The 20944-nt window shown below is 32.9% G+C and overlaps 1 protein-coding gene across 2 annotated transcripts in view; it reads right to left on the reverse strand.

Annotated features, from left to right (window-relative positions):
- LOC141491374 (ephrin type-A receptor 3) overlaps positions 1 to 20944 on the reverse strand; it is a 92101-nt gene that overhangs the window by 57023 nt on the left and 14134 nt on the right. For both annotated transcript variants that reach the window (XM_074192270.1, XM_074192269.1), the window contains exons 3-6: positions 20051 to 20153; positions 19395 to 19462; positions 14387 to 14512; positions 1202 to 1387 (exon numbers count right to left, since the gene is read on the reverse strand). In XM_074192270.1, the coding sequence (XP_074048371.1) occupies positions 1202 to 1387; positions 14387 to 14512; positions 19395 to 19462; positions 20051 to 20118 (448 nt within the window). In that variant the 5' untranslated portion in view covers positions 20119 to 20153. The remainder of the gene's footprint in view (positions 1 to 1201; positions 1388 to 14386; positions 14513 to 19394; positions 19463 to 20050; positions 20154 to 20944) is intronic.

The raw sequence follows: 20944 nt of genomic DNA on the forward strand, positions 1-20944 counted from the left end.
GGGTCAATTATAACATATTGCAAACAATGTAAATATACACACAAATATAAACATTTGCATGATTAAGATAATCTGTAATATCCACTGACAATATCTGTAGAACCAATTAATTATTCCCTAAAGGGTATCAAAGTCTTTGCTAGTCTCTCTTTCAATGGAGGATGTTTTCTACTAATGCATCTTATCTAGAGGGTTGCTAGGTGGCACAGTGGACAGAATGCCAAGTCTCAATTTAGGAAGATTCATCTTTCCTAAGTTCAATTCTGGTCTCACTAGTGTCCCTAGGCAAATCAATTAAGTCTGTTTGCCTCAATTCCTCAATTTGTAAAATGAACTTGTGAAGGAAATGGCAAACTACTCCAGTGTCTTTGCCAAGAGAACCCCAAATGGGATCATGCAGATTTGGACATTACTGAAACAACTGAATACCAACAACTTGCTTAGAAATCTGATGTTTTAAACTGAGGACAAACCTCGAATTTTTAGGCAACTATAATATGTATCCTGAATATTTTGACTGCAACTAGAACCAGTCTAGTATTCCCACAATCACCTCAAAGTCATCTCTCTGAGTCAGGTTATGCAAGAAGGACATTTTGGAAAGTGTGGAAAACAGTCAGTGCTTCTGAAAGATGTCCTTAAACATTTTCTTGAACCTTAAAAATTTTCTCTCATATTAGTTCCCACCTTGGGTTTTAGATTTCCAGAGTAGTTTGAATATTGAGGATGTTATATATAAGAACAAGTTCTAGATCCATTCTGATCTTGACCTTCAAAAGCTCTGAAGTGATTCTAGAACCTTTAAAGTATTTCCAAGTCTCAAATATGTGAATTTAAGTCCCTAGAATCCTAGATCAAAATGGGACCAATTCAGAAAAGTGACTAACTGGGAATCAAGCCAAATGGATTAGAAACACTAATCTTAGCTTTCACTTATAAGTACCTTTCATAGCTGCTTTTCGTTAATTCTCTTCTTTCCTACAATTCCCTATCTCTATTTTATCTACAGTATTTAATTTATTTCTTCTGTTCTATGTTCCCCTTTTAATATGTAATGTTTTCATTTTGAAATCTGTTAAACCTAAAATTGATAGTTCTTGTTTGAATGAATTCCTACCTGATAAAATATTCCATGATATTTATGAATGGATGATTAAAAGGGAATATTGTTAAGTGAGAATAAACTAAACCAGGGTCTTACTTTTGGTAACAACTCCTTCAAGTCGAATGATATTGGGGTGATCAAACTGTCCCATGATGCTTGCTTCCCCCAAGAAATCTCTCCTCTGCTTTTCAGTGTAGCCTACTTTCAGGGTTTTGATGGCTACAGAAATTTCTTTTTTTGAAGGAAGCTTTAAACGACCGCTGCATACTTCTCCAAATTCACCTGGAAGAAAAGAGAAGTGGGAAAAGTTATGTAAATTCTATGAATCATACCACTATGGAGTAATAATTTTCCTTTAATCCACTGTTGTATGGTTCATAGTAAGTACTTTAATTATAGTTGAAGACAGTCTGTGAGAATATCTAGGAAATCCCAGGATAGACTAAGGGACAAAAAGACATGTTAGAGACTTCCAAATATCTTTTATTTCTCTACTCTCCTAGTTGCTCTATAATACATTCATTCAGAGATAGGGCAAAAAAACAGGAAGGTGGAAGGCTGAACTAGACTTCTCTTCTTCTGCTATGGCAATTGCCAGTGTCTCTGGAGATATTTCCTATTTACCAGTTGTATCATGGATTGAGTTCACATCAGTATTTCAGATATTCAGTTGATAATTTCCATGTAGATGGGCACTTGGACTTGTCACTGAACCTCTCTGGAAAATGAGGAGGATTAGCATCAGCTACTGATTTACTTTATGGGAGTTTTGGAGTATTACTGAGATACTAGTTATAAAATCCTCTGAGATCTAGGTAGAAATGTGATATAATGTTATGAAATATAGTTTATCATATATGGGAATGTAGAGAAGTATAGAACAACTCCATATTTTCATGTCTGCATTGAAAATACAAAGATTAATAACATTAAACAAATGCTATAAATAATCATGTACTGATTAACTAAGGTACAATATTATCTTTTAAATATTCCCATCAATAATTATTAATCTTTTTGCAATATATGTCATACTCACTGTGAGAAATAGTGCCTATTGATTTTTATTTTAAATATTCTAAGTAAAATCATCAGATTTTAGGATCAGAGATTTCAATAATTTACTGAAAAGCTAAAATTTGGAGTATATATGTAACTGATATATGATACAAATGATTACATTTTACAAGCTTTCTACAGATTAGAAGCCATTTCTAATAGAATGGTATCTAATACTTTTTCCTCTAATAGACACTTAAAATAATGTAAAAATATAGATTATTTTGTTTTGAAATAATTTCACATTAAAAATAATACATTTTAAAAATGCAAAATTCTTATGTTATCTTTGAATGGATACCTTTGCAGTATTTTTACTGGAATATTGTATAGAAAGACTATGAATTACCAAGTCAGATTCTCATTCTGTGAGCATATAATAAATCACTGTAAAATATGATGGTAATTTTTGTCAAGCTATGTTTTTCTAAGATCTCTTCAGATCCTATAGTTACAGTATTAGTGACTGGATAGAATATGAAATAATCAATTTGGAACATGAAATAATCAACTTGTTAATGATTTCAGAACATAGTGCAAGACTGAATAACAACAACAAACACAGTACTCTTCTATCACTTTAGTTTAATTTATCAATATTTATTTCTACATCGTACCATAATAAATAATATCTTAATCTGTATATAGCATTTTGAGGTTGACAAAGTAATTTAATGATATTTGGTCACATCTGTATCAATAAAAGATAAATTTGAATTTTAGTTACATATTATATATTATGCATTATATATTATCTAAGATATAATACATTATATATATACTTAGTTTTCCATCCTTGAATGGCTATCTTTAGAATAATTAAAATAAAAGTACTTTTATATACTTAACCTCCTGTAGCTAATTTCAGAATAAGAAGAGAGCCAATATGTCATTCTATCTAGTTTTTGTTTCTCTTTTAACTATAATGATCAAGGTGGCTTTTTTTTCCTCCCCAGATATAAAAACTTTTTTATCATCAAATAGTTGAGAGAAACATTCAGAGACTAGTGAATGAGCAAATGGGACAAGTTCTCTCTACCTGAGTTTGTGATTAATGCAAGTTCTTGCTGGTTCCCTTCAGCTTTATCTTCTCATTCAGTTGCACCTTCTAGATGTTTGTACTTTGCCTTTGGCCAAGAGGCATAGAGTTATACATATCCTACCCCCACTCCTCTTTTCTCTCTCTCTCCAAAAAAATGAATGACAATTCTCCATGATGCATCTAACAAAATATACCTTTATGTCTTTCTAGATACCCTTAAATTTCTGACATTTATTTATCATCAGCTCTGCCTTTGTAATTTTTTACTTTTTAATTATACAATCTAATATTCAAGGGGGTAGAAGAGTAGAAAATGTAAGTGGAAGGTGAACTTTTTTTTAATGAGAAGAGGAAGAAGGATAAACCAGAAAATTTTGAACTAGATCAAGGAAAAAACATATTGCTTCTGAATAGTATCAGGTGGAACTGTGTAGAATGTTTCAACTAGGGAGAAAAAAGTAGAAAGTTCTGTCCAAAAGAAATACTAATTACCCACTAACCATATGTACCATCTCTAAACATAGGGCTGCTCTGTCTGCAACAATATCCTTTATTTGTTCCATTTTTTTTCCCTGAAGGAATAGAGCTCACTATACATGAAGGGTATGAGTGAGTTAATGGGGGGAGGCAGAAAGGGGAGAAATGAAAACATGGGATTTTGGTGCAAGAAGGGAATTAAGAATTCCCTACTAAGGTTGTGGAGCTCTGCTTTTGTCTCAGAAAAAATATTCAGGGAAAGATGCTTTTCTACCTTAGAGAATGAGAAGTAATGGAAATATCTGCTGAGTTTGTGACCATGAGAAATGAAGAGCTAAAAGAGGAACTGTGCCAAAGACCAGGGGCAGCTGGAAGATCAACAAATAGTGCCTGAGGAAAGCCGAGCTAGAAACTGACAGTTATGCTAGAGACCAGAGATGAAAAGTGGAGTGCAGCTACTGGCAGGAGCCATTTTATGTAATTTGAAGAGGAAATGATCCTCTCATTTTGGCTAATGAGACAGAGAACCTAAGCTGGAGTTGGTCATGTGAGAGGAGTTTATTTCCAATATGCTTTGCAGAGGAAGAAGTAGAAATATATTGTGTACTTTTAGAAATATGTACTGAAATTTATATTATTTTATTATTTATTTGTATCTTGATTGAATGTTTTCTTATTTCAGTATTGTATCCCTCCTGGGGCTGAAATCATGGTGAGCACAGAATACCTGAGACTGAAGTCAGTTTCATGTACTCTCAATTTTTAAACTGGGATTATTAAACATCCAAACTATTCATATTCACAAACTTGGTTCTGTTCTAAGTTGTAAAGAACAAAGGAATGCAGACTTATGTTTTAGGGTTTTGTTTTTTTTTTGCAAGGCAAGGGGGTTAAGTGGCTTGCCCAAGGCCACACGGCTAGGTAATTATTAAGTGTCTGAGACCAGATTTGAACCCAGGTACTCCTGACTCCAGGGCCGGTACTTTATCCACTGCGCCACCTAGCCATCCCCAGACTTTTTTTTAAATGCACCTATTTAAGTTGAATATAGAAATCATAACTATGTTGAAAAATAATAAACTCAAGGATTAGTACAATTCCTTTTGTAAAAGGGACTACCTTACACATTTATCAGTAGTTTTTGCTTTTTATGCCTATAAGGTTCCCTTCCCCAACCCAATAAGAAGGGACAAGGCTTAACCATCCTGAAACAACTTCTAGCAATAGGGAAGTGATAGCTTTAATCTTCTCTGTGAGGTTTCAACTTGAATGTTGAATTCAGTTCTAGGCCTTGATTTAAGAACATTAATAAGCTGAAGAGTATTGAGAGGAGGGCAAGTGAGGTGTAGTTCATGACACAGTATAATCATTTGAAGTAACTGAGACTTGGAAAAGAGAAGACGTGGCGGGACATGATGAATGTATTCAAGTTTTTAAAGGACCATTATGAAATGGAGGTGGAAGATTTATTCTTCTATACCCTAGATGTGAAACAGAGACAAATTTAAACTTGATGCCAAGAAAAATTGGCTGACAATTAAAGCTGTCTAAAAGTGGAATTGTCTATCCCAGTTCTCTCTCCTTGGAAATTTTCAAATAGAAGTTGAATGATTGCTTATTTTTTGTTATAATGAATCTTTCTTTTCATGTATGAATTAAACATGATAATAATTGAAGTCCCCTCTAATTTTCAAATGCTATAATTTGGTGAGTTAATCATTTTTAGCAAATTATAAAAGAACTTATGAGTTCCTTGAAGTATGGACTTTACCTAATAAAATCTTTGTATCTCTAAAACCTGGCATAGTACTTAATATATGATAGGTACTTAATAAATTTTTGTTGAATTGGAAATATTGATTTAAAATATGCTTGTTAATATTTTCACTTCAGAACAAACCTATGTTTTTATTTATTTAGAGAAATATGGTAATGCATCTTCAAAAACATGATTTTAAATATAAAATATTAACTAAAATATTTGCTATTTTCTAATTTCAATATTTTTTTCATCACTGCAGACCACAACCCTCCCTAATCTCTCCTTTGATAATCAGAAATCACAAAGACTCATGCCCTTCATGCCACAAAGAAGCATCAAAGGAGGGTTTTAGTGACGGTCACAATTTAAAAGTTGTTCAGAAAATATCAATGAGGGGAAATATACTTAAATTCATTTCCCAATAAAGTTGGAATATTTATTTATAAGAAAAAGAGCAGTAAATGGTATAAATAAATGGTATCATTCTTTTAAATGATCTTCAAGGATAGTTCTCTTTCTATTATTTAAAAATGCCTTTTTAAAAACTGATCATATAATTAATCTTTTAAAAAGACAGAGCATGCTTTAATTGGTTTAAAAAATATGAACTTAAAAATTCCTCCTTTAATATTTGTCACTACTTTTAAAGAATTTATCTCTGAAAAGAAATTATCATACTAAGATGTAAAACTAACAGAATTTAAGATGGATATATTTTCAAAGATTACTGCTGATTTCATGCATTTCTGAAGACCACACCTCAATTAAGATATATAAGAACTGAGAAAAGGTTCAGAGAAAGACAAATAAAATTATGAAGGGTGAGAGAGCTTAAAAGCATAAAGACTTGGAAGATATGGGTAGGATGAACAAAGATTTGTTTACCATTTCAGAATGATACGGCTAGGGAAACAGGCAACCTTGAAGGCATGGATGTAATAACTTTAAAATTCAGAAATTGCATCACTTTTTTTTTTCCTTGAAGGGAAGTAAATATAAAGAAATTCTCATCTTAAGAGGAAGTATATACATAACAAATTTGCTATCCAAAAATGGAATGCATTTTGGTCATTTTCATTTACTGACTCTCAGGCCTGCAAGGTTTTGTCTTATCTCTGTCTCATGGCTTCCTTCAGGTCTCAGGTAAAGTCTCACCTTCTTCAACAAAACCTTTCCAGGCCTCATTAATCTTTGTGCCTGCTCTCTGAGATTATTCCTAATTTATCTTTTTTGGGTATGTGTATCTTATTTGAACGTAACTGTCTGTATATTGTCTTTCACATTAATTTGTGAGCTCCTCAAGACTGAAAAATGCTTTAAATTTATTTTTTGTTTTGTATTTTTAGGAGGGGAAATTCCTAGTGTTTAGTACAATAGCTGATCTAAAGTAGGCACTTAAAAAATGCTTCTTGAGTAACTGATTTAGTAGGTAACTTGTTTCTTTTTAAAGAAATTCAAGCAGAGAAAAGATAATAAATGTTATGCAAAGGATTTATAATCCAAAGTGATATGAAAAAAGAACTACAGGTTTCAAAGTACTGTACACTCTATGTAGTCTTAATATTATATAGTCAACCACCAAAGGAAATTAAATGATGGAGCATAGTTTCATAACAGAGTATCTGAAATGGAGGAAAACATAATCTCATTGAATTCCAAATTCTGCCAAACCCTAAGAATAATACTGTGTTCAATTCTTAATGCCACGTTTTGGAAATAATATTGATAAACTGATGCATATTAATTTAAGGTTGTCCAGGATGATGAGAGGAACTTATTATCATTCCATATGAGAATTTGTTAAAGGATTTTCAGATGTTCAACTTGGAAAATTCATGATAGCTGTTTGCAGGATCCGGTGGACTGACAATGGAATGAAGAATTATACATAATTTTCATGTACTTGAAACAAATGAGATCTAATAGGTTGAAGTTTCAGAAAGACATACTTGTTTCAATATAAGCAAAGCAATTTATCCAAAAATAGAATTGCCTTCTCTGATAGGTAGGAAGTTATTTATCAGTGAATGTCTTAAAGTTGAAGCTGGCTTATTATTTATCTATGAGTTTTAGAGGAGATTACTGCTAAGGTTAGGGTAAATTAAATTACATTTTAAATAATTTCCAATTATGATATTCTAGTATTCTAAATGACCTCTCAAATCTATTATAAGCTTTATTTCCCAAAGTATGAACCTTTGTATCTCTGGAGCATTCCAGGCATGGAGACAATCAGATGTCATTATTCAGTCATTTCAGTCAAGTTTGTGGCTTTATGATCCCATTTATTTGCTTGGTTTTTGTTTTGTTTTTTAAAGCAAAGACAGAGAAATGTTTGCCATTTATTTTTCCAGCTCATTTTACAGATGAGGAAACTGAGGCAAATGGGATTAAGAGCTAGTAAGTGTCTGTGACTAATTTTGAACTAAGATCTTCTTAAGGCCTAGAGCTCTATCCACTGTGGTGCATGGTTGGCATGAGACAGCCAGTGAAAATGTCTAAAGATGAGAGGAAAGTATCTTCTTTTTGGAATAGTTGAGAGGCTAATAATACTGGATCAAACAGTATATTGTAAAGAGCTTGCTATAAAGAGACTAGGAAGGTAAATTGTGACAAAGTTATAAAGGTCTTAAATGCCAAATTGTATTTTGTATCCTATCCTAAAGGTGTTAGGGAGATGTTGAAGTTGAGCAGTGGTGGGAGGGATGATATGGGAGGACCTGAATTTGAGAAAAAAATAAATCACTTCATTAGATTATTGGAAAAGATATTTAAATGGGGAGAGAGTTGAAGCAGACAGAGTAATTGTTATTGAAATTACTATATTAGGGAAGGTTGGAGATGGGAAGTGTTTAAGGTGAGTGGAATACAATGAACTCATTTTGGACATACTGAATTTTTAAAAAGAGAGATAATGTAGAATAGTGCAAGAGTGGTGGTTCTGCAATCCAGAAATATCTGGATTTATTTCCTCTCTCTGACACCCACTGGTCATGAGATCCTAGAAAAGTTAGTTAATTTTGAAGTGCCACCCGTATTGTTCTAAGATCATAAATTGCAGAGAAGTTGCTGATCTGAATTGGTAAAGGAAGATTTATATATTCATAGTGCATCCTACTCCAAGGATACACAAGGCAGGTAATTCAAGTGAAACTGGTCTCTCCAGTCATTAGTGATTACTTAATTGCAGAATCTAATGCCTTTCTTCATCTTTATCCTTCCTGCTCTCTCTGCCATCTTTAAATGGTCAACTTCTCTTTTATTCTCTTTTCTCTTGAGGTTTTCATGATACTACTCTCTCCTGGTTCTCTTTCTATTTGCTGGACCACTCTTTAGGTTGCTTTTCCCCCCTCTAAATTATTTTACTTTGTGATCTCATCAGCTCCCATTCCCAAGTCATCTCTATGTATGTGATTCTCAGATCTCTCTGTCCAGCCTTAACCTTCTCCTGATCTCTAGTCAACTTTAATTGCCTATTGAACACTCTGTCTTTTCCCTAAAACCTTCCCTCTTTCCTCATTTCATTAATACTGTTGAGTATTCAGCTTTCTTCTTTGTCATCCGGAATTGAAATAATAATCATCCTCAACTTAATGTTTTCTCTCTTCTATTCCTTATATTCCATCAGTGGTCTTACTGTTGTTACCTTCAGAATGTCTTTCCCTCCTCTGACACTGCCATCATCCCAGTGTCTGATCTTCATCAGCTCGGATATGGACTATTGTAAAAGATTGCTGGTTGGTTGCTTTGCCTCAAGTCTTTCCACACTCTAGTCCAAGCAATACTCAGTTGTAAACACTGTAAACAGTTCTCTGTTACACATGTCTAGCCAAATCTCTCTCTCTCTCCTCTCTCTCTCTCTCTCTCTCTCTCTCACACACACACACACACACACACACACAGAGTACAAATCCTATTAATCAATTTTATTGACTTTCTATTACCTCTAGAACCTAATATAAAATACTCCATTCTATTTGCCAGTTAAAACCCTTAATTAACTACTTCTACCTTTCCAATCTTTCTATACCTTACTCTCTTCTCTGTTCTCTGGTATTCAGTGACACTTGACTCCTTGTTGTATATCAATCTAATTCCTGACTCTGGACATTTGCATTGGCTCTCTATGTCTACTTCTTGGCATCCTTCCATTCTCATCTATTGTCCTTCATTTTTTTTTAATTTTCTTTATTTACATATTACTAAAATATTCTTGTTGCAAGAGTAAACATAATACCCCTCCTACCACAAAAACATAAAACTTCATGAGAAATAAATTGAAAGAAAGAGGAAAAAAATATCTTTCAGTTTATGTTCTGATACTATCATCTCTGTCTCGAGTGGATCGTATTCTTTATCATAAGTGCATCATAGAAGTTACTTCCATATTTTTCCACATTTGCTGTTGCTGATTATAATTCCCTCCATCCATTCCTCCCCACTGCCATCTATAATATTTTCTCTCTTCTGTCACTCTGTCCCTCTTCTAAAATATGCTATGGGGGCAGCTGGGTGCTGCAGGAGAAAGAGCACTGGCCCTGGGGTCAAGAGGCCCCAGGCCTACATCCCACCCCAGAGACCCAGCAACCACCTGGCCCTGTGTCCTGGACAGGGCACCGAATCCCACCACCTTGCAAAAAGTGGAAATAAAAATGTGTTATATCTGACAATCCTCTCCCATGATACCCTCTCCTCTATCATCCACATTGCCCCTCCCTCCCCCATCCCTTCTCTACTTTTTCTTCTACATTTCCATACCCTATTTAGTGTGTATGCTGTTTTCTCTGAGCCATTTCTGATGAGAATGAAGCCTCCCTCCACCTTCCCCCTTTCATACCATTGCAAAAGTTATTTCATGACTCTTTAACATGAAATATCTTAGCCTATTCTACCTCTCCTTTCTCTTGCTCCCACTACATTTCCCTTTCACTCATTCACTCTATTTTTATAATATATTATACCTTCAAATTCAGCTCTCTCCTGTGCCTCATCTATAAAGTCTCCTTTGACTGCTCTTCCTTGGGCTGAACATTCAAGAAGCATCTGCTGGACAGCTCCCCTTCTTTTGCTTTTGAAGAGGACCAATAAAATTATGGGATGTTGCAAGTAAAATGGATTTAAATGAGGCAGAGTTTCACAAAATTATCAGCCTTACTCTCTTTCAGAGCCATTAAAGTCCAGTCGCAAGAAAAAAAGGTCAACATGGTGATGGCCCAAGAAGCACTAGCTGACCTTGATTTTGGCATCTTAGATAGCTGCCTTCATGACTTTTGCAATAAATTGTTATCAATTGTCCATTCCTTCAGAGGACATCTTCTCATGCTTTGAGGCAACTATCATCCTAACACATCAACTGGTTTGAGGACTGCTATTTATCTTCAACCTAGTTTATACAGAGGGCAATAGATTATGAGTTTCTTGAGGCATTACATTTTTTTGGTTTAGTTTTATATAGTTTCACCATTCTTCATCTTCTTTTAGAAAGAAAGAAAGGAATGAAGAAAGGAACAAAGGAAGGAAAGAAGGAAGAAAAGGAAGGAAGGAAAGAAGGAAGAAAGGAAGGGAGGAAGGAAGGAAGGAAGGAAGAAAGGAAGGAAGGAAGGAAGGAAGGAAGGAAGGAAGGAAGGAAGGGAAAGTTTTTTAAGAGTTAATCTTATGCAAAGTACTCAGTCTTTCTTTGGAACAAGGAATCTCCAATGAAGAAACTATGTATGATTTTTCTGCATGAAATTTCCAGTCAAGTGGTTAATTGTCCAGGTATGTTTTTTAATAATTAGAACTTGAAAATAAATTTGCCACAGTGTTGAATCTCTTCCAGAAGATCTGTATTGAAGTCATGGAAGAATTCCTCCTTGTTTTAATGTATTTTAAAGAGGATATTATATATAATTTGGATAGAAAGTCAGTATATATATATATTTACAATGTTTTATGATTTTAACTTGACAGTTTGGGAGTGGGGAGGGATATAAGGAAAACTAGATAGTCTGGATTTATTTTTCTGTTAATATGCAATCCCTCAGCAAAATACAATTTACTGAGAATACACATAAACTGAGATACAAAAAAAGTGCCTCTTACAAAACAAAAGTCCTAATTTATCCTAGAACTCAGCTTGTATTTTGGGACTGAACATTATATTTAATCTAACAACTTAATATTTTAGCAGAAAGCCATACAAATATATACCAAATACTAAATATAACTTGGAAGAGTAAGGAAAAAAACAACCAAACTTCAAATTTAGGCTATAATAACAAAAGAATGTCAGTAAATCTTTTAGTAAATCCTACTTCAAAATTGAGTAAGACTTCTGGAATTGACCTCCCACATCTATACTTTTCCAGCCAAAATTTTTTTTAACAGGTATGATTTTTTTTAACATCTCCATTTCATAAAGTATTTTAAAGATAGATAATTTATAAAATTCAGCTTCTACCATTGTTGTTAGAGTCACAAGGTCACCTAAACCAAAGGCCATAAAAGAATAGTCTCAAGACTCAAAGAGTGCACACCTGTAGATTTGGGTGTTATTTCTATTAAGTCTCTTTTTCCTTTTTTCCTCATCCCATCAAGCTCCCAAATTCAATATGCAAAGTCTTTGGGCAGTAAGTTACTATTTCCACTGAAGATGGTGGAGAACAGTGCACTCTTGTGGGGCAATGTAAAAACCATCAATAAATAAAATTTCATGAGGAAGAATAATTAATGAATATCAATAACCTTGGCGAAAGAAAAAAAAAGAATTTTAATCAGCTATGTTTTGACTCTGCAATGAAGGGGAGTTTCAAAATAAATTCATTAATCATGAAGCCCTCTCAAAGTCTGAATTGAAAAAAAAAGAAAACATAAATGGAACTAGCTTCCTTTAAGAATAACCAACTCATACTTTGAATAACAATACTAAATGTCAAATGTTAAGCTTGACCCAAGAGTAAGAGTTAAGAAAATACATATCCCACCCTTTGCAGCAGAGATGGAATACAGATATGCACTATTAAAAACAGTGTTACATACAGTTGATGTATTGGTTGGATTTGTTGCATTTTCTCTTTCTTTTTCTTTACAAGGTTTGGTTTCTGACATGAGTGGGAGAGTATGGATTGTATTTACAAATGAATGCAATAAAAAAAAACAAAAGCTATCCTCATAATACTTTAAAAACATTGGGAGAAAAGCAAAGAAAAAATGTAAAATGTTTCAAAAAAGAAACATAAGCCCTTGAACTAGCTCTCTTTCCACATAAATAGATATATGAATATATGTACATATATTTGCATAGATAATACATATATGCATGTATGCAAATGAACACCTATACATGTAAGATATGGTTATATATCTGTGTATATACACGTTTATGTGTGTGCATACACATAACTATTTCAATTTGTGCTTCCTTTGTAATTCTATACATGTTATTTTATGCATTTGAAAATATTATTCTCAGAAGGGATTCTTAGGTTTACTAGACTGCGAAATATATAAAAGATACATAAACAAATGCAAAGGATCTCTCTCTCTCTCTTGAAGAGTTTTCTAGGATACTGTGACTTTGAGGGACATCCTAGGTCACATGTGTCAGAAGCAGGACTTGATCCTAGACTTTCCCAATTCTAAGACAAAGTTCTTTATTTCTGTATTTCTGTATTTCTGATTCATGTGTTAAGAATAAGATGCTCACATAAACACCTATATATCTATACACACACACACACACACACACACCCATATATCTATACACACACATACACACACACACACACACACACACACACACACACACATATATATAATATAGTATCTGGATCTATATCTTCACTATGAGCTCACATGGGAAAATAGTTTTCTCTTATTGACTTGTCTTCCTAATTCTTAAGTCTCTGAAGGAAATTAGTTTTTGTGGATTCTAACTCAATTTTTCTTATTTAATGTATAGTAGATGCTTTTCTAAATTGTACATACTCCTCCATTTTTGATTGTCACACTTTAAATGAACTAGAGAAACAAAGTTTTAAAAGAAATCTAATTGATGATAATTTTCTAAAGCACAACATAAGTGTTTAAGTAGATTTTCACATATTTGGTTTGTTTAGAACACAGTAAAACTGTACTTTAATATACCTAGAAACAGTCTTTTTGATACATCATCACAGTGACATTGGTAAGGTTTTGCTTTTCTTGCTGTCTGAACAGCTGAATAGATTCTAAGTATGAATGTTGTGGTTTACAGGTCTATAAGTCTGGCACCTTTGAAATCATTGAATTCCATTAAGTACACCTCCATTATTTTCAGATTTGAACCTTTCACCTTCAGAAGAGAAAACTTCTTCTAATACTGTATTCAGAAAAAGGAAAATGAATGGGCTTAGCTAACTTTCTTGCTCACCATTTATAATTACTATTTTTACACAGAAAACATATAAGATATATTCATAGATAATATTGATGATGATGTTGGCCAGCAGTTTTAGCACTCTGTTTTGCAAAGATATTTACAAATATTATTTCGTTTGATCTTTGTCACAACTCTGTTTTTATTATCTTCATTTTGCAGATGAAAAATGAGATAGGCCAGGTGACTTGCTAATTAGTGTCTGGATAGGATTGGAATTCATATATTTCTGAGTTCAAGTCCAGCACTCAACACTTAAGACACTCATAGTTAGATGGGGAGATGGACAGGATAATGATGGTGATGATGACTATGATATAGATGTAAATATTGTTTTGATCATAATATCATTTTTTTAGGTTTTTGCAAGGCAAATGGGGTTAAGTGGCTTGCCAAGGCTACACAGCTAGGCAATCATTAAGTGTCTGAGGCCGGATTTGAACTCAGATACTCCTGACTCCAGGACAGTTGCTTTATCCACTGTGCCACCTAGCCGCCCCTATCTTGTTCACTACTTTAAGCGAAGAATTTTGTCATTGTGTTTACCTGCTCCAACAACTTTGTCAATGGATATACTGGTAGCATCCAATTCCTTGGCAAATTCATGTACAGCCTGGTTAGGATCCTCATATGTATGGGGATCTACATAAGTTCTGAGACCTGGTAGCTTTACTGTAAAAGAAAGGGACAGGACAAGGATATATTATTATAGCTGGATTTGCAGTACCAAGAAAATACATGGCACAAATAAAATAGTAATGAATTACTGATAAAGGAAAAAGATCTTACATTTGTGCAATGAAAGAATCATTTACCTTTTTTTTCTTGTATCCCAGATACAGACAGACATAGAATCATGTATTATAAGCATTACTAAAAAAATCATAGCAATTTGAAGTTGAACAGGACTATTCCTGTCATCAATGAAGGCAAGGTAGAAGAATAGGTTAATGTTAAAAAATGCTTTGAGTATCTTACAAAGTAGAATTCATCTCCTTTTATTTTCATTTGTGGCCCAAGCTATACAGCCCCAGTTACTCATTTATTTGAGATCAAAGAGACAAAAAACCATTATTTTCTTTATTACAATTAATTAGTCAATTCAATTAATTATAAGGCATAATATTAATAAATCCCAGTCAAATAAATCTTGCTACAGGGCTGCAAACATTATAATCTACTCCTATTCCTTCAAGGAAAACATTCTAAATGCAAAGTTATATAGAGTCATAAAATAATATAAAATTTCCTAAGAACATACTAAATTTTGAAATTATATCTTTATAATTTTGTTTGTAAAATATTTCAATAAGGACTTAGTAATTTAAGTGAACATGAATAACAAAAGTAAATTCTTCTGTTTTATATTTGTTTGTGTGTGTGTGTGTGTGTGTGTGTGAAAAAGGATTATAAAAAGAATCTAAAATTCTTAAGTTAACAGAAAGAAATAACTTTGGCTGCTCAGTGACTTAAATTAATCCTCAAAGGAATAATGTAGCATTATCACCAGAACATTGATTATTATTAGAAATATTGTATAAATGTAACTTCCTCATTTTATAGATGAAGAGTTAGAAAGTCAGAGAATTGATTTTACTTGTACAGGGTAACACAGGTAACATTAATTGGATGAACAACATTTTTTAACTGAAAAAATATTATTAATACGTAATAATTGCAAACCATTTCCTAATTTCATTAATAAGCAACCTCAAAAGTTTTAGGAATGAATATAATAAGAATCATTAAGTTTTATTTCTACTATTGCTTAGGAGGCAGGCTGAGTATCTTACTGTTATTATTTCATTATTCAAAAATAGAAATGGTTAGCCCAATAATAACTTGCTTGATGGGGATTTTGGCTTATTTTTCTTCTCTTTCAGATTTCAGATAGCAGAAATACCCCCCTTCAAATCAGCAATTCTTTTTTTTTTATAGTCTAATAGGATTATGACTTACCCATGGTCATAAAGTATTTGTCAGACAGCTGTTGTTCCTGATCTAAAGCTGTCTTCCTATTCACTCCATTGAGCTGTTTCTTAAACATATATGTTCATAATAAAATGTGTTAAGCTTTACAGAATATTTAAAGATAGCTAGTACTGTCAATGCCCATTTTAAAGATGAGGAAAGTGAGTCCCAGAGAGATTGAGTGGTTTGCACCAGTGTCAAACTAGTCCCTTAGTGCCATTTTGCAATAGATATCAAATTACAGGCAAGAGGGTAATTGAGAATTTCAATGAAATGTCAAATTTCTTCATATATAATGTGGATTATAGACAATCCACAAATATAGAATAAACATTTCCATTATTTACCTTGAATTTAGTGACCTTGAACACTTAAGGAACTACTGTATTGGAAATCCTTCACAGTAGTGGCACTTAGTACTCTTGAAAATAGTTTTCTAGCACTGAAACTCATACCAGATTAGGTAGACTGAGATATATCGGTGAGTTAACATTACTCAATCATTTCCTTCCTCAAATGTTGTGAGACAAGGGAATGAGAGAATACACGGTAAAAGAAAAGAGATCAGCTCTGCTAATTCCACACCTGCTTCATTTGGCAGCTGCTTTTCACATTGCTCCAACTTTGAAAAAAGGTTGGGTGCTCTCTCTGCTTCCCATGTAACTTCCAAGGACATTAGAAGCTCAGGGTTGGACTGAAGGACAGATGATAGAACTTCAAAGTCAAGGGCCTGGCTGGACAACTTCCAGTTGTAATAGAAGATGCTAAAGTTACAGGATTTCTTTGTTTTTGTTTTATTTTATCTTGTTTTGTTTTAAACTTAAAAAAAAATAAAAACCTAAAATGGATCCCAAGAAAGCTTTTAAAAATGTGATTGTCATTGCTTTGGATTAGAATATGCAACAATTCTCATGAAACTTCAATGACATCTCTCATTCTGTTGTTCCCCTCTCTTCTCGCTATTAGGGTCCCACTTCAATAAATTGAATGGCTATAGCTCCGGCCCACATTAGCTACAACTAGAATTGAGCTTATAATCTCTATTTTTAACTAAAATCTTGATGTTAACAAAAGAATATCAGTATTTATTACTAAAAGAAAAAATGCTTTCAACCCTCAGGTAGATGGTATCATTTTAGCAAATAATCACAGGCTTGTTTCTTTCCCTTGAAGAGATTAAGAAAATCAATTTTATGGAGCCTGACTGCCATCAGAGTTTACTGAGGTTATAAAATGAACTGCCAGGAAATTGTCTCAAAATTTTTTTTCAAAGTTGCTAAAATAAAAACAAGAGTTTGTGGGAGTGGTTTTTTTCCATAAATTCACTAGCAAAAACACTAATGGAAAAATATGATATTAAAAAGACTAATGATTATTCCTAAATAAAATGTAAAAAAGCATTTACATTCAGTAAATGACTTCTTCATCCACATTAAATTTAAGTTACAATTTTCCTCATTATATTAAATTTTTAACAAAAAAACCACCATCAACAATAAGAACCTGCCACAGACAACAAAAATAGAAGACAGTTCCCTGATGGGATTTCTGCTGCTGATTTTTAAATGGTGACCCCAGAAGGTCTAGAGATCAGGAGATCCAGGCTGCAAGGAGAATAATCCCTTCACACCAATAATTAAGGGCAGCACACAGAGTAACTGGGTTCTGTCATGAAAAACAGATAATAAACACATGCACATGTGTTAAGCTGTACTACTTTACAGTTCATTCTGTGCAAACACAATCATTTATATTTACATTTTATCATCACGAGCTGCCCTAAGGGTAGCACAAGGTTAAAAAAAAAAGCTTCAGCCAGAGAGGGCAAAGGGATAGGATCTGAGGAGGTGAACATTTCTGTTCCTTTGAAGCATTATTATAGGATTTGTAATAAGGCTGGAGGGAATAGTTCCTAGCTGGAGCTTTTTTAAAAGTAATACAGAATAAATGAACTGAAATAAACCATCTGTGGTTTTTAAATGCAGAAAGTTTATGACAGACATGGAAGTTACTTTATACTCTTGCAGCCAGAGTAAAGCGAACTTTCTGTGTCTTTTAAGGACATTGTGAAATCGAAAAAAAGTTCAAGTTTTAACAAATGCCACTATAGACCCTGACAGCTATAGCAGGTCTTTATAATACAGTAAATGCATGCTTATAAAAAAAGGCATCAAAGGCTCAAATTCATTAGTTTTATAATTCTAATAAAATGTACAAAATCAGCATGGTAAAACTCTAAAAACAATATTTACTCTCAATTGTCTAGTTCAAATAAAAAAAACCCTTAATCCATAGGAATTTAACTTCTCTAACTAATTTATGTATGGCTATTGCTTCATGGTGTCAGACAGCCTGAGAAAAAAACAAACTATGACCTGCAATTCATCTATGGCACTTTTTAAATGAATGCTTTTATTTTATAACCTAATTAACTTTGAATCATGAAGCATTAATGATATGGGGCACACATAAATATTGAGTTGTTTGTGTCCATTTCATTAATTGTTCGTTAATTGTCAGTAGTAGTATAATGATCCTGGGAACTATTATAACTATCATGTTCCACTCAGAAATGAAACAGAAGGAAAATACATTAGACAAAAAGAACAATGTAATCTGGCAACTGGTGCCATTTCTGTCCCATTGCAATTAAATTCTGGAATACATTCTTTCTCCAAGCTACTGTACATACATATACTTTATGTTGCCAATTATTAATAAAGTTTTCACCTGAGATATAGCTAATATTATAGTTCTACCAAGTAAATTCAGGAGGGCAATTTCACTGACATGAATATTTGTTTTAGCAAATACATATAAGAAAACAAAAGTTGAACATATTTTTATAGATAGGTAAGTAGTATTTAAAAATGCATCTTTAAACATCTCACTGCTTCTTTTATGGAATCAATTATTGTTTGCCACTTTTAAATGACTTATATTTTTGAAAAATGAACAAATTTGTAGACTCCAAAAACAGCTGGGACAATTTGCCTCACCAAAACTAAAACCAGAAAGTCTTTTCATCCCAAAAAAACACTTTCCTTTCCAGAGAAGTTTTACTTTTGAAGAAATTAGAAGAAGCTCAGTTTGTAGTATTAAAATGAGAAATATATAGGCTTAGTTAATTATTGATTATCAAGTATAAAAACGGATATTTGGAAGCTTCCTATTAATAGGCAAATATGGAACAGGACATTGTAGAGGCTGAAGTCTTTTACATTATTTTCTCCCAAGGACATAGACAATAAGTTTCTATTTACATTTCATCAGAGAGATTTGAAATGAGAAAGCTGATGATCTGTTTTGCATTTTAATAATGCATAGCAAAAAACATTGACTTAATACCCATATTTGGACATAATCCATAGGTTCCCATTTAATTTAATTTTGAAATGCAGTCTCTTTAAGATTATTTAATGTTGAGGATTAAAATTTCTTTTTCGTTTGGAAATCAATTTCATGTAACTCATTGTTCCTCTTGAAAATGTTATTGTTTATTATGTCTATGGTATAAAAATATGATTTTATAAATTAACACATGCTAAAATTAAAATGTTGAAATCAAAATGCAGAAACTTACAATGCCCATTCCCAAAGTGAAGTCTTTTTTCCTCTGCACCATGCTTTGATTTGTTATAGCCACAAAATCTAGGAATAAAGAGAGGAAGGAACATTGGAAAGGAAATTTGAAATCATTATATATTTATAGTATGTGAAAGGAGCATGAGAATAGAGTGTTTTCCCTAAACAATTAAATGCTCTAGTGAAAGTTTAATGATGTTCACATTTTCTATGGTCTCTACAGGAAAGCTGAAATCTCAGAAGACTCAGAAACCTGACTAATGAGAGGCTTTTTGGAATTTACTAAACCCCATAATACTGTCTCTCCAGTTGAATTTTACGATGACCTTAGAATCTTTCTACTTCAGATTTTTCTAAACTATTGAATGAATGAATCATTATAGCTGCATAATGTTGCTATGGACTTCTAGAGGAAGAAAAGGAAGGAAAAAACAGAAGAGAAGTAGATAGAACAGGAGAAATAAAAAAACAGAGAACAGGTAGATAAGATATGATGAGGTGGGAAGGAAAAGAAAAAGGTAGAAGAAAGAAAAGACAGTATTATTTCAAGTCCAAGCAACTCTTCAACCTGGAAATCCTGATTGACTTTTCTCATCAAATTCTGGCATCAGTTAAGAGAAGAAAGCAAATGTATAAGATAGATCATGAACTCACCTCCCGATCAGGACATACACCACAACTGTCAGAAGAATAATTGCTACTGCAGCTGAAATGGCTATCATGACAACCTGGCTATTCTCGCTGGAGATGGAGAAAGCTGTAAGGTCAAAGAAAAGAAGACATTAACACATCACTACTGACACCCACATGGGGAGCTGATAAATTAAGCCATCTCTATTCTGCTTTGTGCTTTACCTGCAAATGACTTAACGCTCAGTACCTGCTCTAAGAAGAAATTCATCTTTGCCCAACATTTACCCATCATTAAAAAAAAGACAAGATTCCTATTATATAGTATTTTCTCTCTAAGTGCTTGGTAACACAAAGTTAACTGCTTACAGTTAAGTAAAATTTGAGGAGAAAATCATTGAATAGTTTAAAATGAATAAGCATTTTTTCCTCACAAAATTTATAAAATCAATCAATAAATGTTTATTGAATACAGACTGTCTAGTTTTCCTTATCATTTTCAAATAAGAAATCAGGTGAAATAATTTATTCACTGAAACAGGAATTGCCAGAGAAGGAATGAGAGAGGAACGCAAAATATCTAAGATTAAAGATATCATGCATAATTCAATTTATTCAATAATTATTAAATTTAAAGTGAAATGTAATTCATTAAAATTATGCATCTGGATTTTACCCAGTAACTACTGTGGGCTTATGTCATATGCAGTGTTTGAAGATAAAGTTTCAATTTTTGTTATCATCATCATAATCACTTTTACCACCATTCCAATAGCAAATATTTATATCTTTGGGGTGACTAAAAATAATCTTTTATCTATTGCTTTACTTCTTGAATGATATTTTGCAAGCATCATCCCATTTGAAACTTAAAACTATTAAGTAAAATTGTTATCATGGATATTACTATCCACATTT

The sequence above is a fragment of the Macrotis lagotis genome, chromosome 6 (genome assembly GCF_037893015.1).
Source record: "Macrotis lagotis isolate mMagLag1 chromosome 6, bilby.v1.9.chrom.fasta, whole genome shotgun sequence".
Lineage (NCBI taxonomy): Eukaryota > Metazoa > Chordata > Mammalia > Peramelemorphia > Peramelidae > Macrotis > Macrotis lagotis.